This window comes from Lagenorhynchus albirostris, chromosome 12, assembly GCF_949774975.1.
Source record: "Lagenorhynchus albirostris chromosome 12, mLagAlb1.1, whole genome shotgun sequence".
NCBI lineage: Eukaryota > Metazoa > Chordata > Mammalia > Artiodactyla > Delphinidae > Lagenorhynchus > Lagenorhynchus albirostris.
The window spans coordinates 15,652,039-15,671,604 of NC_083106.1; the positions used below are offsets into that span (position 1 = coordinate 15,652,039).

The following is a 19,566-nucleotide window of genomic DNA, read 5'->3' on the forward strand; positions in this document are numbered from 1 at the left end:
CATCAGAGAAACCACCTTTTTCTCTGTGATCTTGGCATTGTGTACCTGGTGGACACGCGATTCTTCTATGTTCAAACACCGCCAATGCCTTTCACTTTTAACTTTATTTGGCAAAGCAGCACTGCATCAACTGTTCAGTGACTAGGACGCAGCTTACACAGCATGTTAAATCCATATACATTATGAGCAGCAAATCAGAAACAGAAAAACAATACTGAGCTCCTAGAATTTTTAAAGAGAGAAAGGAAGAACTATGTCAGTTATGTCCAATCTGAACAGCTGAGTGTTTTAAGGGACATCACCTGTCATCTTCTTAAGTTTTAATATTTACAAATGCTTAGCTTTAAGGTAACAAAGCAGCCGATTGTATCTACAACATGCTATTCTATGACACCACATCAAAAGCTTTAAAAAGGAAGCTCATCTCTATTTTCTTAGTAGCATCTAACATACACCCAAAAACCAAGAATCTTAACTTATGAATGGTGGTGTTACCTGATGCACAAAAGCAATCTGATAAATTAACATCTGAACAGAATTAAGTGTCTAAGAAAAGAAAAACCACTCCTCAAAATCAATTCACAAACTATGTTTTCCATTTTGCAGAACCCTTCCTTTTAACATTTAAAGTAAAACGTGGGCATGTTAAAGTAATAATACACAAATTTATATTTGCATCCTTCTACCAATTTGGCTTCTGTGCCTCTTTGAAGAATTAGAAACCCCACAAAACCACACATTTTCATGCTGAAAATAGTGTAAGAAAGTCCAACACAAGCTGTGATGCTGTTGATTTTCAAAAGCTTTGAGGACTGAGATGAGCAATCCACTGTAATATTATATACTGGTCAAGCTGATGTTGCTTTTACAGTTCGTCCCTGGTGGGGGAAAAGGAGAGAAATATATAAGTAGGAGTTACATATTACAAAACTTGGCTTTCTAATAGTTTAGATACAACTAATAAATAAGTAAAAATACACTGATCCCCAAGCATTATTAAAAACAAAAACAAAACTGAGCAAATGATCCAAGTCAAAGCAAAAATGGAAATCAGCCATTTCAGACATCCTTCGTGCTACTCCAGAATGAAGAATGAAAACTAAAGGACCTGAATTCTTTATTTTTTAATTCAAAAGTAACTTTCTTCCTTCAAGACCAAATATTCAGAGAAATGGTAACTTTTAGATCCAGGATCTTGCTAATACTATGTATTGTAAAATAATAACGAGTAGTTAGAGTTCAGATAATTCTTTACAGCTACATTCACAAAATTGGACAAAAATTTAGTCTTTTGTTTAGGGTATCTGTTAGCAATTGTCGAGTGCGTCAATCTCAACCCAAACTCTTTGTGAGAAAACGCATCATCTGTAGGTATAATATACCTGTCAGCTGATTTCATAAGACAGCTTTATCAGCTCCAAAAGAAACCATTCGCTCAGCCAGGTGCAGCACTGTACCAGCAACTGCCAGTGAGAGGAAGGAAGGAAGAAAAATGCAGTCTAAAATAAATTGTATGGTATATAAATTATACCTCAATAAAGCTCTTAAAAGTGAAAAAATAAAGCTACCAGAAAAGCCTAAAAGCTTCTTATTTGAGGGTAATCTGAGTAACAAAAAACATTGTTAAAGACTCAAGTACTTTAGGAGTAAATAAGTATGATGTTTGCAACTAAATCTCAAATGACTCAGGAAAAAATGTTACATATATGTATATAGAGAGAGAAAGAGGGAGTGAAAAGGAATGTGGAAAAACGTTAATAATCGGTAACTCTGGATGAAGAGATTCAGGAGCTCTTTGTACTATTCTTGCAACTTGTCTATAATAAAAATTTTTAAGTTTTTTTAAAAGCTGTTAAAATAAATTTGAAGGGAAGGTAAATAAAGAGCTAATATTTCCCAGGTAAGTGGTGAATTAAGGGATTATTGGCCAGTACAGTATTTTTTATAAAATATGAATTTTATAAATTGTGCAAGAAAATATTTTTAAAATGACTTCTCCCATCAGCTGTCTTTGTCATACAGCACTGGATTATCTGTTAAATGATAAGTTATCAGTTCTTGTTCCTCTTAATATATTCTTCCAAATAATTTAAGTACTGTAATTCTCATAAAACAGCTTTTACTTAAATTCATGCAAGCATTAAAGTACTTAATCTTCAAAGAGTTCACTTGCAGAGTGCTCTATTCATAAATTAAATTCACTTGTGCTTTTTAAAATATAGATTAAAGATACTATTGTTGTTTTTTTAAATAATTTTACATTTTATTTACCTGTTGCAAGGCATTAAGGATTCTGTCAATAAATATCCTTATTGCCCAGCAATACAGTATATATCCTCTCCATTTAAAAATTTTTTTGAAAAGGGAAAAGGATAAAAACTCTCAACAAACTGGGTATAGAGGGAACGTACCTCAACATAATAAAGGCCACATATGACAAGCTCACAGCTAACATCATATTCAACGGTGAAAAGCTGAAAGCTTTTCCTCTAAAATCAGGAACAAGACAAGGATGCCCACTCTCGCCACTTTTATTCAACATAGTACTGGAAATCCTAGCCAGAGCAATTAGGCAAGAAAAAGAAATAAAAGGCATCAAAATCAGAAAGAAAGAGGTAAAACTGTCTCTTTTTGCAGATGACAACTAAAATTAGTTGTTTCTATATACTAATAATAAACTATCAAAAGAAAAATTAAGAAAACCATCTTATTAACAATTATATCAAAAAGAATAAAATATCTAGAAATAAATTTAACCAAAGAGGTGAAAGAGTTGTACACTGAAAACTATAGAAAGTTAATGAAAGACACTGAAGATGATACAAATAAATGTAAAAATATTCCGTACTCATGGATTGGAAGAATTAATGTTGTTGAAATATCCATACTATCCAAAGCAATCTACTGATTCAATATAATTCCTATCAAAATTCCAATGTCATTTTTCACAGAAATAGAACAATCCTAAAACATGTATAGAACCATAAAAGACTCCAAATAGCCAAAGCAAACTTTAGAAAGGACAACAAGACTGGAGGCATCACACTTCCTGATTTCCAACTATATTACAAAGCTATAGTAATCAAAACAGTATGGTATTTGGCATAAAACAGACACAGAGACCAATGGAACAAAGAAATAAACCCATGCATATATGGTCCATTAATTAAGGAGCCAAGAATATACAACGGAGAAACAGTCTCTTCAATAAATGGTGTTGGGAAAACTGGAGAGCCACATGAAAAAGAATGAAACTGGACCCCTATCTTACACCACACACACAAAAATTAAGTCAAAATGGATTAAAGACTTGGATGTAAGATCTAAACTTATTGTGGTGATCATTTTGCAATATATACATCTATCAAATCACTATGTTGTACACCTAAAACTAATGCAATGCTATATGTCAATTATATCTCAATAAAACTGGAAAAGATCATATTGTTAAAAAGTGTTTAATGATATGGGACAATGTTGATGACATTTTATTAAATAAAAAGAGATTACAAAATAATGCTACCATATGATCTCAGGATTACAAAAGAGATTTATATAGATCTATGGATAAAAGAAGAAAAAATCTACAAAATGTTAATAAGAGGTTACCTCTAGATTCTGGGATTATGGGTGACTTTTATTCTTTGTATTTTTTTCCTATTTTTACAATGCATATACATTACTTTGGTAGTCAGGAACAGTATTGTTGAAAACAAATAGAAGGCAATTTATAGCATCCCCTCCAAAAAAAAAGGAAAAGAAATTAAGTTTACAGACCTGAGTTTGCAACATTTAGGGTGCCAAAGAAAACCAAAAATTTGCTGCCATGGCAAGTATAACCTTGTCACATCCTAAGACTCCAAAATCCATTAACCTTATTAATTTTTCCTAATATTTAAAATTCTACATAACCATATTTTTCTTTATCTGACTTACATGCATAGATCATTTACAATAAAAGAGTACATCCTAAATTTCTAAAATGGCTCTTTAAAATTGTATATATGTGTTAATATTTCATTAGATTAATAACTAAATATTTGTTACTTTATTGTATAATAAGTAATTATACATAATTTAATTATTAGGTTAATAACTCTAAGTTACTAACATTTAGTATTATGTATTCTTTATCAAGAACAACTGAAAATATGTACTACCAGGAAATAACAATCAAAATCCATGAACATTTTCTAATCAATGGGCGTTCTGAGGTAATAAAAGCTTTGTACAATTAACTTTGTACAAAGCATTATGAGAGACATAAAAAGAATTCCAAAAGCAACAGAATACATTCTTGCCTTTAAGGATGTAAAATATGTCATAATGCTGTAACACATGTAAAGAAATTTAAAAAGCACATTATAGAACAATATGGAACACAGGATCAGCTGGATATCCTAGGACCTAAACTGTCAATCCTAGAAATGCCAGTCAATTCATAACATTTTTTTCATGTGTACATGGCACTTTTAAGAAGACATCGATAGACGAAGTACTTATGGAATGAGAACCCTGAAACATTCCTCAGTTTCACAAACCAGAAATGGACTTATTCCTTTGACTCTTGTGGCTATTAAAAACAAAAATAAAATAAAACTTACCAGAAGATTAACAAAATGTTGATTTCTAGATATATAAAATAAATATACTTGTATAAAATAAAATACAAATTTAGAAATCATTAAGTTTACAAAGCAACTAATACAACTATTAAATATCTATAGTCTTGAACATCATACCACAGATTCTAAGTCTATAGCCTATCTCTCTGACATTCTCTCCCCTTTTATTAATCCACCAAAATTGCAAGGAACATTTTTCCAAGTATAAGGGGACAAAAGTCTACATTCAAGTTTGGGGCTTTATTTGGCACTAGAATTCAGCAGGCCCACTAAGTTCTCTCTCTTTTTTTCCATCTAGTTTCTATCACACCTTCCGATATAAGACTGGATCTCACTCTCACAGAGCACTCCAACTAGCTCTGGATGCCTCAGTCAGAGAAGGATGGAAAGCTGGTGAGAAACAAAGAGAATGTTCGTAAGAAAGCACTAGGATGAGTTCTTGAATTAATCCTGAAGAAATTCTGAAAGAACAGAAATCATCTAGCCTGGCAAGAAACTGACTAGGGAGCTTTTTACATAATTCTCATGTGAGATGAGAAAATGTAGGCAACCCTTTTTAACCACATTCTATCCTTACCACCACTGCCTTAATTCAGGCCACCATCACTGTACCCCTGACTTGCTACAGATACCTCCTATTTCTGACCCTAGTTTTGTCCCTTTCCAATCTACTCTCTACCCCACTGCCAGAATTATCTTTCTGAAATGGAATTCTGATTGCTTCACTGCCTGGCTTAAACAATCCCTCCCTACCACCCTCAAGGCAGAGCCAACACACCACACTCTAATTGCCTGTTTGTCTTGTCTCTACTTGACTATAAGTTCCACGAAAATGGTCAGTTTCAAATTCACAGCTGTGTATTCCTGGCCCTAAAGCAGTGCCTACATAGTGGGCACGCAAACACTTGTTGAATTAATGATGTATTAAGAAGGTCCTCACACTGAAAAATATTTAACAAATTTAACAACAGAACAAATTGCCAAAGAAAAGTATTAGATGTTGCTTTTCCAAAGGCAATTTAAAATAAAGGCTTTTTTCTTTTTTTTCCTGTCTAGGACAGTTTACGCATAGATTAGCCTGACGGGGATAGAAATAGGGCACACAAAAACTAGATGTCCTCTCAAATCTATTCCACACCTAAATTTAAAAAGCAGCAGACGGGGACTTCCATGGTGGTGCAGTGGTTAAGAATCCGCCTGCCAATGCAGGGGACACAGGTTTGATTCCTGGTCCGGGAAGATCCCACATGCCGCAGAACAACTAAGCCCGTGCACCACAACTACTGAGCCTGCGCTCTAGAGCCCACGAGCCACAACTACTGAGCCCACGTGCCCCAACTACTGAAGCCCTTGTGCCTAGAGCCAGTGCACTGCAACAAGAGAAGCCGCCGCAGTGAGAAGCTCACGCACCGCAATGAAGAGTAGCCCCCGCTCACCGCAACTGGAGAAAGCCCGCATGCAGCAACGAAGACCCAACGCAGCCAAAAATTAATTAATTAATTATTTTAAAATAAAAAGCAGCAGAGGTATTTGCTGTATGGGAGGAAGGGGGAAGGAAAGAGGTGGTGAGAGCTGACTTCAGACTACATCTGGCACAGGGCCTCTTCCTCTCTGACTTCCAGTTAATTCTGCCCCATACGATGCCCTGGCAGAGAGAAGAGGGCGGGAGGAGAGAAAACTGAGGTGATTCATAGATGTGGGAGTAGCTGCTTCCCTCTATCACTACAGCTCCTGTCAGGGACCACACCCCACCCCCGCTTCTGCTGTCCCTGCTCTCAGTGGGTTCTAGTAAAATTGTTTCCTTACCTTTAGGTCTAGAGTGGTAACAGCCTCCTACTATCACCCTGGGAACCCCTGGTCCCTGGGTATGTCACATTCTTTACTGGTTCCCATAACCTTTCCCATATTTCTTTGAATAGTCCCTTCATTAAAGTCACTTCAAAATCCTAGCTGAGCACACTTTCTGTTTCCTGCCTGTGACCTTGACTGATAGTTTATGAACACAAACAGAAATAGCAACTTAGGGTCTCTTAATATTTTAAGTTGACCGTTGATGTTTTACCCTTTCAAACATCCTATTTTCTAGTAATTTCTTTCAGTACAAATTTTTTTTTAATGTGGCAGTTGTTTTTTTCCTATTTCATTTCCAGATTTTGTTTTACCTTTATATTCTTTAAACTTCATGATTTACAACTAAGTAACTGATTATCTCTGTAATTAGAACTACATCTTTGGATATAGGAAAATGTGTTTGAACAGAAAATTTGCAATAGAAAAAATTAGAAAGTCATCCTAGTACAACTAAAGAAAAGTTTCCAATGATGCATACATGTAAAATTGCTCAATGTTTTAAAAAGTTGAAGGCCCAAAAGAAAACCAAGTGTATATATATATTTAAATATTTGGTAAATGATTGAACAATTGTCCATAGATTTAAAAATTATTCTAAATTTAATACAAAGAGTTTAGTCTTATCAAGCGTAAAATACAGGTGTGTGGAAGCCTGAAGCTTATATAATTGGGTAAGGGGGGAACCTCTTTATGAAGGAAAACAAAAAGGTAGGCTAAAAATAAGACTGTGCATATAAAATTTGGTATAAGGCCATGAAGGACCCAAAGCAAGTGAGGGCCCTGAAGCTTAAGTTTCATTAGCTTCAAGCTGAGTCCGCCTCTGGTTATAAAAACTAAAATCCTTTTTATAATTCCTTCATCATTAAATTATGGTACTAATAATGTGTATAAAAGGAGAAATTTTAAACTTATTAATGAAAATCTGAACTCTTACTTGATACCAAATTTCAGTAATTTCAATGATATGTCTGCCCCTTTTATACAGCAATCATACAATTATGTAGTTATGTAACCAGACTAGAAGCAAAAGGAACTTCGTAACTATATCTGATTCTAACTGACAAGACTGATAGCTTTTTAAAACTTTTTTTAAAGAAGTGGCTGTGCTCCAGTTAGAATTCAAAGAAAACAGCTATAACTACATTAGGTGAAGAATTAAAATGCAATTCCTAGTAAGGTATCCCAGCAATGGCCAATCAAAATTAGTCAAAAGTAAAACTCATTTTTGAACAAACTGAGTTAGATTCATTACCATTTTTGCCATTACCATTCATTCAAAAGGTGCCTTTCCTCTTTCCAGAAAACAAAACTGAGAGGTCTATTAAACCTATAATCACCAGTTTACTTATTAAGAAATCATCTTAAAATAAGCACCTCTGTCAAATAAAAGTAGATTCTAAAACAAGGAAGCAGTAAGGCCTTTCTTATTCTGGCATTTAATTTCAAGTAGACTTGGCTAATGTCACTCTTACTTACTGATCTCACTCCCTCCCACTGGAGAGAGTGGGAAGGGAAAGAAGGAAGAGAGGAAAAAGAAATCTTGGCTTCAAACGAAATATCCAGATTATGCTGAGACACAGAAACAAAAGTGGGTGTTAAGATGAGCCATGCTGTACTGAAGATTATGCTACATGCTGTTGGCCCTTTGGGAAGGTGTGTGAGACCTGGGCACTCACTTACAGAATCCCCTCCCCTCCCCGGGAACTTAGAGTAGCTTAAAAATTGGCCAGCCTGTTCTATAAAATGGTGGGTTTCTTCCTTATAGTGGTTCTGAAATAAGAGTGGAATGTAAAACAGGCACAGGTTGTCAGACGTCTATGAACCTGATTGAAAGAAAGAAATCAAGCTGAGAGGGAGAATGTCCTCTCTGGGATTCTGACACCTTCGAAAACTGGGACAAGAGTATCTTTTCCCTTCTTTCTCTTTACAACAATGGTATAATAGAGATGAGCTGGGGCAGGAAATGATGACCCCTTCTCTTCAGATGACAGCCTTTGTTTCCATGACCGTACAACAGCTATAAAAATGAGTTGCAAATATAGAAACAGAGTGGCTGATACTAAAATAATCTTAGAAAGTGTGGCTGAAAGCCTCTTTAAAAAGAAAAACACCTTTGTGCCAACCAAGTCTCACCCCCCTTTCCCAAAGATGAGTTAAATCAAAAGGACAGACCATGCAAAACTTTTCTACATTTTTAATGTAGTGAATTTCTGATGTTAAAATGGAGCAGCACAAAGGTGACAACCGAAAAAGCAGCTCTTGTAGTCTAATCTCTTAAAATCCACACCCTTTCACCTTGCATGTGTGGAAGAAGAAAGAGCAGAAGATAAAATCACTTCCACCTGGACCACTGCTTTTCTTTATCTGTTAAAGGCACGTATATCACTCCCATCAGAGGCTTCATTTTGACACTGCCATCCTGGAGCTTGTCATACTGCTCCAGCATCTGGTTTCCACCTGCAGGACCAACTGGCAATATCAATCTTCCACCAGGCTTTAACTGGTCTATTAGCTAAAAGAAAAAGAAGAGCACATGTACACCAAGCTATAGATTTTATGTTAACAGTCATTTTACATCACTATACACAACTTTCAGTGTCCATGGGCAGAAAGCAGAAATGTACTTTATTTAGTACATACATACTTCCACTGTTAAACTTGTTACTCAATTACCCACTCACTCATTTACCTACCGACCTTCCCTACTACAGTACAAATGTTCTGACGACAGGGACTGTGTCTTATTCATCTTTGTGCCCTTAGCATCTAACACAGTACCTGGTACAACTGCAATGCTCAAAATGTTTGAGTTGAACCACATAATGTAGGACTATCCTCTTGGGAAGGCCAAAGGCAGAACAGGAAATTTCAATTCCTGTATGCCTATTTTGAATCTTTATAGTTTGCAGGGGAGGAGGGGAAGTGTAGAAAATCAGCAAGGAATCCCTATCCTATCTAAGAATTTAAGGCATCACTGAACCAAAAATAAGGGAACCTTGGTTTTATGACTGAATTTAGGATTACTGGCACCATGACATGACGAAGGAAGGTAGGGCTGGAGTCTCTGCAGCATTAGAACGAGGACACCCTGTCAATGAAGAACCAAAACTACTCAGTGAAAGCCCCTCTGGTCAGAAAATTTTTAAGTCGTATGTCACAATTTGAATGTAGCCTGACAGATGACCACTGATCAAAAACAGTAAGGAAGAAACCTTACTTTGGATAGTATTATCCCAAGGAAGGGTGTCCTTAAATAAAATTTTTGTTGTCAGCAAGTCTACCTTATTTTTTCCCTTTTAATTTTCTAAATGTCAAGGTTTTTAATGAAAAAATAGCAGGCTTCTTCCCACTACTCCAGTCTTGCTCCCTAAATCCACTCATTTTAAATCCTTTCAGCTGTCTTCTTTTGTAGTGCTTACTTCTAAAGCATGTCTTTTTTTTTTAACTGAAATATAATTGGCATATAAATAGTGTATTAGTTTTAGGTGTACAATATAAAGATTTGATATATGTATATAATGTGAAATGATCACCACAGTAAGTTTAATTAACATCCATTACCACACATAGTTACAGTTCTTTTTTCTTGTGATGAGAACTTTTAAGGTTTACTCTCTTAGCAACTTTCAATTATATGGTATAGTACTAGTGACTATAGTTACCATGCTGTATAATATTTCCTCTTTTATTTCAAATTATGTGCTAGATGAGGACTAAGCTCTCATACATAAACAGCTGTCCCTCGGTATCCAAGGGGGATTGGTTCCAGGACCTTACCTCTGATACCCAAATCCGCAGATACTCAAGTTCCTTATATAAAATGGTATATTTGCATATAACCTATATATCCCATATACTTTAAATCATCTCTAGATTACTTATTATACCTAATACAATGTGAATACCATGTACATAGTTACCAGGTGTGACAAATTCAAGTTTTGCTTTTTGGAACTTTGTGGAATTTTTTTTTCTGAGTATTTTCAATCCATGATTGGTTGAATCCTTGAATGTGGAACCCTCAGATACAGAGGGCCAACTGTATTCTTCTCCTTTCCCCCAATCCAACCAATATCATAATTTTTTATTAAAACCATTTTCAGTTATGACTGTGTAAATGTAATTTGCAGCTGAGCCAAGAGGTACCCAATGACTGTTTCCTTTCTTATATAATAGCTGTTTTCCCTACAGTTAAAAACTGAAGGTTTTTCTTTTTTCATTCCCTTAATTTTCTTTGTAACTGTTTCTAAATCTTGGTACCCTCCCAGCTTCTTAATGAAATTTTCACGCAGTCAAATCTATCTAATTAGTGCCTTCCTTTTTTTAAATTTTTTTTTAACTGCTCTTCTTTCTTTTTTGGTAGGCTCGCTTCTAGTACCTTCCTCCTCTGCTCTAAATCTGGACTGGTTATTCTCCAGGCCTGCTGCATAGCGTTCATACTGGGACTTCCTTTGCAATAATCCTGGAATCCTAGGAACTCTTACCACCTCTCTCTTGAACAAAATTTCCTACCTTCCTAGATACCATGGCTGCTTCTTTTCAGTTTTTCCTACTCTCTCTCTACTCCCTCATTTTTTGATGATATAATTAAAGCAATTCCTCCAGAAGTATTCTGTGAAACAGTATGTGGAATATTTTTAAAGACAGAGATTGAGATCGGCAAATCTAAAATTATCTTTATTCTATGTATTTAGTGACGTGTGTGGGTATAGAATTCAAGATTGGAAATCATTTTCAATTCAGAATTGTGATGGTTTGCCTCTGACTTGTTCATTCTGATGTTGGTTTTCTATAGTCTGATGCCTTTCTGATTACTGACCCTTCAACGGATTATCTATTTTGCTTTTCTGGAAACTTCTGGAATATTCTCTTTATCTGTAACATTCTGAAATTTCATGGTGATATTGTGGCTCTTTTTTTTTTTTTTAAATTCATGGTACTAGGCACTCAAAAGATCTTTTCAAACTATAGAATTATGTCTTTCAGTTCTCAGAAATTTTCTTAGGGCTTAGGGCTAACTGTTCCTCATAAAGACTTCCAAGTAGCAGCCCCGTTATTCATTTATGACTTGTACACCTTTCTACATCATGCTAATACTTCAATTAAAATATGTTAAAACCACTGGTTTGGTCTTTTTTTCAAACAGATAACAGGGCCAGAGAAAATAGCTGATTTTCCTAAGGTCATTCAGCCAGTGAATAAAAAGTCAGTGACCAGAACAAATCCCCTAACTTTCAGCTTCTCATAACTGTCTAAACACACAAAAAAAACCACTTGCAGGTTGGGGAGTAGATGAGACTGGGCAGAAGAGACAGTGTCACTTTTAGCCCCTTGCCATCTAATCAAGAACCATGAAAAAATCACAGGTAATAGAAACCTAAGCCAAGGAGTATTCGGGCTGACGTAAGTTTATCAGAGGCTTACTAAAACGAAAACTCAATTTTGTACTTAAATATTTCCTTGACTATGTAACATATACTACTGGAATATCCTTCCCTCTCACTGCAACTATGCAAATCCTACTATTCTTTAAGATTCAGTTCAAATTCTATTCCTATAAGAAGTCTCCTTGACTATTCTATGCATCATACTCTCCCTCCCTTGAACTCCTACAGTACATATTTTGTTTTCCCTTCAGTATCTATCATATGCTGATACATGTATGACACAGCTCTTCTAGAACATAAGGTTTGTGAGGATAAATGTATGACAAATACTTCCTGGTCTTACCCATGCACCTAACACAGTCTTGCACATTCTGGTAGTTAACAATACACCAAGTGATTATCAGATCATCAACTCCAGAGGGACTGTCCCAGTTCTATTGGTGTACTAGTTCTTAGCCGAATCAAATAGTGCTTTAAATAAGACAGCCATGAGCTGGGGCTTAGCAATTTTCATGTTATTTATACAACTGTCTGCATATGAAAAAACTGCCTACTAACTGCAACTAAAATGCACAGCGTTTCTATTTTTAAAAAGTTGAGCATAATTATCAACCAAAAAGAAAAAGCACAACGTAACATAGATGATATTTTGAACATCAATAGAAGTCATTTCCTATAAATTTTTAAGAGCTTTATTTGAATAAAGCAACAAACACAGAAGAAAACCAACTCACTGCCTGGGGCACAACTGGGGCTGCAGCTCCTACATGAATAGCATCATAAGGGGCTTCTTCAGCATATCCCATTCTTCCATCCCCCACTGAAAGAAAAAAAAAAAGCTTTAAAAATCTGTTCAGATAGAACTACCCAGTGTGAAGAATTATAGGAGATTTAAAGCAGGGAAAGGATAGATGTTTAGATAAAAGATGCTGTGACAACTGGATATTCAAAGAAAAATTAGATTCTTGGACCCCTACCTCACACATACACAAAAATGAACGTGACAAAGATCAAAGGTCTAAATGTGAAAAGTTAAAATGATAGTGCTTCTGAGAACTAATATAAGGACACATCTTCATGATTTCAGAGTGCCTTAAACAGGATACAAAAAGCACTAGAAAAAAATTGGTAAGTCTGACTACATTAAAATTAAGAATTTCTATTTATCAAAAAAGTACAGTATGAGAGTGAAAAGGCAATTCACAGAGTGGGAGAAGAGATTGATAATATGTACAACTAGACACAGGGCTAGTCTATAGAAGTCCTACAAATCAAAGAAAAATATAAGTAACTCAATATCTGAATAGGCATTTCACAAAAGAGGAAATCCAAATGGCCAAACATATGAAATAGTGTTCAACCTCACTGATTAATAGGAAAATACAAAATTAAAATCACAGAGATACTGCCATACATTAAGTGGGCAAAAAGAAAAATCTAATAATACCAAGTACTGGTAGAGATGTGAAGCAATAGGAACCCTGATACATTACTGTTGGGAATGTAAGTTGTTTCAGTCACTTCAAAAAACAGTTTTTGCAGTATCTTTGGTCACCCTATGAACTGTAACAACACGCCTAAAGAAATGAGTGCATGTATGATGAGTGTATATAAGCACCTGGACTTACGTACATTGTGAATATATCTCCAAATCAGAAACAGCCCAAAATATCCATCTACAGTAGCATTAATAAACAAATTCTGGTAATGTTCCTACAATAGAATGCTATACAGCAATAAAAATGAACTATATGCAAAAAGAAGGATGAATCTTACAGACACAATAATGAATAAAAGAAGTCATTCATCATAGAATATATACTGTATGGTTCCATTTAGCTGAAGTTCAAGATTAAATTAAACATCATTTATGGAAATGCAATTAGGTAGTAAATGCATAAAGGTAATAATACCACTAGGGAAAAGGGAGGTAGTCATGATGAGGAAAAAGCAAGCAGAGAACTTTCCAGGTACTAATAATGTTCCATTTCTTTGTTTTGTTTTGTTTTGTTTGCGGTACGCGCGCCTCCCACCGCTGCAGCCCCTCCCGCTGCGGAGCACAGGCTCCGTATGCGCAGGCCCAGCGGCCACGGCTCACGGCTCACGGGCCCAGCCGCTCCGCGGCATGTGGGATCTTCCCGGACCGGGGCACGAACCCACATCCCCCGCATCGGCAGGCGGACTCCCAACCACTGCGCCACCAGGGAAGCCCCAACAATGTTCCATTTCTTGATCAGTGTGGTGATTAAACAGGTGTTTGTTAAGCTTCACATTTATGTTTTATGCATATTTTGATGTCTGTTATTTTTCACAATATAAAATGTACTCACATGGAAATGTGTCCATGCATACTGCTGAATGGAAAAAAGCAACCTAAAGGACAATATGTAGAGGATGAGTCAATTTAAAAACCATGTGTGTGTGCAGTTTATTCATATGTACATTTATATGTCTAAAAAACTTCAGGAGGAAAAAGAGGGGCTTTCTTTTTTATCTTACACATCTCTGCACTGTTTAAATTTTTTATATTCGACAACTGTTACTTTGATACTACTTCTTAAAAAGCAATGAAGAAAGAACTCAACATGGCATTTTCTGAAATAGTTAAGTCATATCACCCATGGTCAAGGTAGAACCAGTGTAACATTTTAGAGTAATTGCTTTTTCTTGCTTAGTACTTAAAAGTGAATGTAAAGGGGCTTCCCTGGTGGCGCAGTGGTTGAGAGTCCGCCTGCCGATGCAGGGGACACGGGTTTGTGCCCCGGTCCGCGAGGATCCCACGTGCCGCGGAGCGGCTGGGCCCGTGAGCCATGGCCGCTGAGCCTGCGCGTCCGGAGCCTGTGCTCCGCTATGGGAGAGGCCACAACAGTGAGAGGCCCGCGTACCGCAAAAAAAAAAAAAAAAAAAGTGAATTTAAAAAAATGCAATAACTAGCTCTGAGTATTATTTAGCTTGCATGGGATTTTTCTGAAAATAAAAATTCTCCAGAGAGGAAATTTTTAACGTTTTCTGATACTTACCAACCAGTTGCACTCTCCCTGAAGACAAAAGCATTGGATCATCCTTTCTGACATTATTTACTGAGTCGTCTACTAGCTCTTTAATGTGGTCAATTCCTATGACTTTTCCACTAGGCCCAACCTGGAAGTGAAAGAATAATTCAATAGTTCACTGGTCTAAGTTTATTTTTCTAAAGCGTCATTAAAGTATTTCTTTATCCAAAGTCATATTCTGCAATGAGAAATCAGGACAAATAAACAGCTTAAGCCTCCAATTAGATTGTTAAACACTCAGTTTATTATAAATTATTTGGCAAATACAACTTTCTCAACTATAACCCTTAAATGAATAATGATACTTCAGTAATTAAGAAGCTAGAATAAATTACAAAAACTTGTAATACTAAGAAAAAGGATAGCTTTCTTCAATTTCTAGTTTTTAAATCCAGGATCTTGAAGTGGGACTCATCTGCCAATATTAAATTGTACTTATTAGTGCAACCATTTTTTATTTAAATTCTATTTAAAAGTGTGACTTTAAATATTAAAATGTTACATAAAAAAATTTTTGTATAGGGATTTCTATACCTGATTCTACTGCCACATGTGGGAAATATAAAAATACATAAGGCCCCAAGTATAAATATTAATTGTAAAATAAATTTAACACAATAAAGACTCTGAAGTCAGACCGCCTGTGTTCACATCTAGGTTTCACCACTTACTTACAACTCTATAACCTTGAAAAGTTATTCCATCAATCAGGTTCCTCAACTGAAAAATGAGGAGGAAGGGGGTACACACCTCATAAATCATGTGAGGAGTAAATAAGAGAATACAGGAAAAGCACTGAGAACACAGACTAACACATGGTAAATGTGTGAAAAACACTGATTAGTATCAGTTCCAAAAAGATAACTCAGAAATCTAATGATATTTTAAAAAATGATTAAGCCTCTGAAACCATAAACATGTCAAGTATAGAGAAGAAGTCATTAATTAAATACCATTTCTAGTATTTAGTTACATCCCATTAGTGAGGGTTTAACTTGTACAAAACAAGTCAAACAACTGAAAACAAGTATCTGAATCCTTATTGTGTGCCTGGCACTGCTCTGGATGCCTAGGATACATCAATGAAAAAAAATCAGACAAAATTCCCACCTCTCTGGAGCTTACATTCCAGTAGTCTGCCAATTATATATGCTCAGCAAATTAAACGGATTCTAGTCCTAAAGGATCCATAAATCCTAACTTAACTAAACCATACCCTTCCAAGCTGGCCTACAGGTACAAGATTTTTCATAATCAACCTGATTTGATTATCTGAACACAGATAAACCTTTACTTCAAGGTGCCTGAGTGGGCCTCCAGACTTATACTGTGGATAGTCATTTACCAGATAAGCCTCTGATGATAAAAATCTGAAGTATAACAAACAACGTTTTTTTTTTTTTTTTTTTTTTTTGCGGCACGCGGGCCTCTCACTGTTGTGGCCTCTCCCATTGCGGAGCACAGGCTCCGGACGCGCAGGCTCAGCGGCCATGGCTCACGGGCCCAGCCGCTCCTCGGCATGTGGAATCTTCCCGGACTGGGGCACGAACCCGTGTCCCCTGCATCGGCAGGCGGACTCTCAACCACTGCGCCACCAGGGAAGCCCACAACGCATTTTTATAAGAGCATTTTTCTTAATGTAAAAAAAGCTCTCCTTCAATTCCAATAAACCTGTAGGAGTGTTTGGAAATCAGGCTGTATTCTGTTCTGCCAGGAGAGTACTTGGAAGATTGAAGTTTGGGAGCTACTGGTTGCTTTGTGATCACAGAGAAGAGCATATCGGAAAACGAAGCCAACATGTGGAGGAAAGCAAAGTCAAACCAAGAACCAGAGAGAAACCCATTGTCCATAACAACATTTGATCTTCTTCTGAATCCAGCCATACAAGAAGTCAGATATACCTCTAGACTCTTCCATTAAATTCCCTTCAAGTTCTGCCGCTTTGACTGAATGTTCTGTCACTTCAACAACAACAAAAAGAAATCCTAGGTGATACATATTCTAACTGCTATCTTAATAGAATTTAAAAAGGAACATTTCTTCCAAACATATTCACTTTATGCATATATAGAAAACCCTCAAAAACTGCTAGAGAAAAAAATACACAGCCAAATCATATAATATGCTTCTGTTGGGGCCAGAATGGTAAATAAAGCTCTTACCATACGTGCAAAACATGCAGTAAGGATTCCACTTCCAGATCCTACATCAAGAGCTTTAGCTCCTTCATGCAATTGATCAAATAGAAGTTCTAGTGCATATGCATGCTGCCAAAAGAAAACAAAGCAAGTATTCATTTTTTTTCAAGACTCTATAAAGTATATACACCATGGCATACAAATAAAGTTGCTAACTTGTCACCAAGTTTTCTACTATTGTCATCTACCAAAACAATGAAAACATAACATATTATATACTTATATCTACACAGGAATTACGTATAAGAAAATTCTTGTTTGATTAAAATTCTTGTGTTTTAGATAAAGTGTTCAGTAATTTTAGATCTCCAGTGTGCAAATTTTTAAAATTTAATTAATTCAAAGTCAAAAGCTACAAAAAGATTTACAGTGAAAAGTCTGCATCTCACCCCTGTCCCCAAACAGTCTCACTCCCTAAAAGCAACCAGTGTTACCAGTTTCTAGTGATTTCTTCCAAACATATTCACTTTATGCATATATAAGCAAATACATATGCATTTATAAATTTATTATATCTTGAAGGAGGTTCCTTATCACTATTTAAACAGTGTGTTCACTCTTTCTTAAGGCTGAAGAGTATATTTTTGTATGAATGTATTTTAGTAATAAATATACCTGATGAGAGATATTTAAGTTAGCTTCAATCTTCTATAACGAGATAAAATAATCTTAAAATGTGTACCTGTAAGATAATGTAGTAACCTTTTTAATAATCTTATAAAGTATATCTACAGGACAAATTCCTACAAGTGGAATTAAGGGGGCCAAACGATATATATTTTTATGTTTACAGTATATATAAATGACAAATCAAATAAAATCATGTTGGTTATGCTTTGGACCAAACCAAGAAATAAAGGCTTCTCTACTCCATCCTCTTTATAAACTTACATTTTAGTGCTCTTCCAAAATATGAGGTTAGAATTAATAAATGTTATCTCAACAGCTGCCCTTAAATGCCTGGTATATTCATTATTAAAAATCATCAGATCCAGTAGCAATAAGCACATTCACTCTCAGATCTTGGTTGACAAAAATACATATCCATGAATCCATAGTGACAGTAAGTAAATACATCCTTCTATACATACATAAATGGAGAACAAGGAGAAAATGTTCTCAACTGTTTTTAAATATAGATGAAAAGATGAACTTAGAAAACTGCCATTTGGCAACCATTTCAGTAATAACTGATTGAGGCAAAAATCACAAATGGATGCTAAAACTAGTGTATTATCATTTGATGAGTAACAAGATATTTACATACTCTCAAAGTGTTTGCCCCAGACACTTATTAATTACAAAACGTTAAAGTAGTAACTTTACAATGGAGTTCAGAAGTTTCTTGGTGGAGAAACCTGATTGACACGACCTCAGTCAGATGATTAGAGTTAACATCACCAATAATGGGACACTCTGACATCACATGACATCTGCTAAAATACATCACTTCTGGGATTTTCCAGGCAAATACGCATAACTCATATCTAATCAAGAAGAAACATCAGACAAACCTAAATTGAGAGGCATTCTATAAAATAACTGGCCTGTAACGTTCATAAACATTTTCAAGACCATAAAAGAAAAGACTGAGGGATTGTTCCAGATTGAAAAGACAAGGCAATTGAATGAAACTCCTGACCTGCAACTTTCTTTTCCTATAAAGGACATTACTAGAACAACTGGTGAAATCTAAATAAGGTCTGTAAATTGGCTAAGTGTTTAATCAATGTTAATTTCCTGATTTGGACAACTGCACTATGGTTATTTAAGTGAATGTCCTACTTTTAAAGGTAAAAAGTATTCTGCCTACAAATTACTCCTAAAGAGTTCATAAAAAAGGAACTATATATATATATATATATAGGGAAAGTGGGGGAGAGAGAAAGAACAAATGATAAAACAAATGAAGTAAAATGATAACATTTGGTGAGTATGGGTAAAAAGTATATGGGAATCATTTGTACTATTCTTAGAACATTTCTTTAAGTCTGAAATTATGCCAAAATTTAAAAAAAAAATTTTTTTAATCATCAGAAACAGGTAACATTCAAAATGGAGGATAGAATGGAAACTCCCTATTGTGGAAAACTAACTTAGGTGATAAAAGCTAGAATACTGGTTACCTTGAGGATAGAGGTTGACTAGGAAAAGAGGCCTTTCTGACAGAGGGAGCCTTTTAGGGTGCAGGAAATATTCTGTATCTTGATCTGGGTAGTGGTTACATATATGTACACACGTAAACGTTCATCAAGCTGTACACTTAAGATGTGTGCACTTTATTGTGTGTATATTATAATTTAATAAAAATTTTTTGAAAATACTGTTTATTCCAATCACTAAAAGTGGAGAATCAGACATTTATGTACCTCCTGATGTGATGAACAGAAGAACCATTAAGGAGTTTTCTTGAAAAGAAAAAAAAAGGAACAAGTTAAACACCGCTAGGAAA

General features: G+C 35.5%; 2 protein-coding genes across 13 annotated transcripts in view; one reads left to right on the forward strand and one right to left on the reverse strand.

Moving 5' to 3' along the window:
• The window catches only part of LRP11 (LDL receptor related protein 11), a 69,468-nt gene that overhangs the window by 47,670 nt on the left and 2,232 nt on the right, over positions 1 to 19,566 (forward strand). The window contains exons 7-9 of one of the 8 annotated variants that reach the window (XR_009543878.1): positions 4,924 to 5,018; positions 5,682 to 6,308; positions 10,840 to 11,597. The exons of 1 other annotated variant lie outside the window; for it this stretch is intronic. Coding sequence is in view for 6 of the 7 variants with exons in the window: in XM_060168106.1 (XP_060024089.1) it covers positions 10,840 to 10,907 (68 nt within the window). In the remaining variant the exon portion in view is untranslated. Of the gene's footprint in view, positions 1 to 4,923; positions 5,019 to 5,681; positions 6,575 to 10,839; positions 11,598 to 16,630; positions 16,883 to 19,566 lie in introns of those variants that run through there. 6 more of the 8 variants (XM_060168112.1, XM_060168109.1, XM_060168108.1 and 3 more) reach the window with 6 other exon arrangements.
• PCMT1 (protein-L-isoaspartate (D-aspartate) O-methyltransferase) overlaps positions 86 to 19,566 on the reverse strand; it is a 46,543-nt gene continuing 27,062 nt past the window's right edge. Inside the window, exons 4-10 of one of the 5 annotated variants that reach the window (XR_009543879.1) lie at positions 17,079 to 17,183; positions 14,884 to 15,004; positions 12,598 to 12,683; positions 8,819 to 8,988; positions 2,412 to 2,555; positions 1,383 to 1,463; positions 86 to 878 (exon numbers count right to left, since the gene is read on the reverse strand). Coding sequence is in view for 4 of the 5 variants with exons in the window: in XM_060168114.1 (XP_060024097.1) it covers positions 866 to 878; positions 2,412 to 2,555; positions 8,819 to 8,988; positions 12,598 to 12,683; positions 14,884 to 15,004; positions 17,079 to 17,183 (639 nt within the window). In the remaining variant the exon portion in view is untranslated. Of the gene's footprint in view, positions 879 to 1,382; positions 1,464 to 2,411; positions 2,556 to 8,771; positions 8,989 to 12,597; positions 12,684 to 14,883; positions 15,005 to 17,078; positions 17,184 to 19,566 lie in introns of those variants that run through there. The other 4 variants (XM_060168114.1, XM_060168115.1, XM_060168117.1 and 1 more) reach the window with 4 other exon arrangements.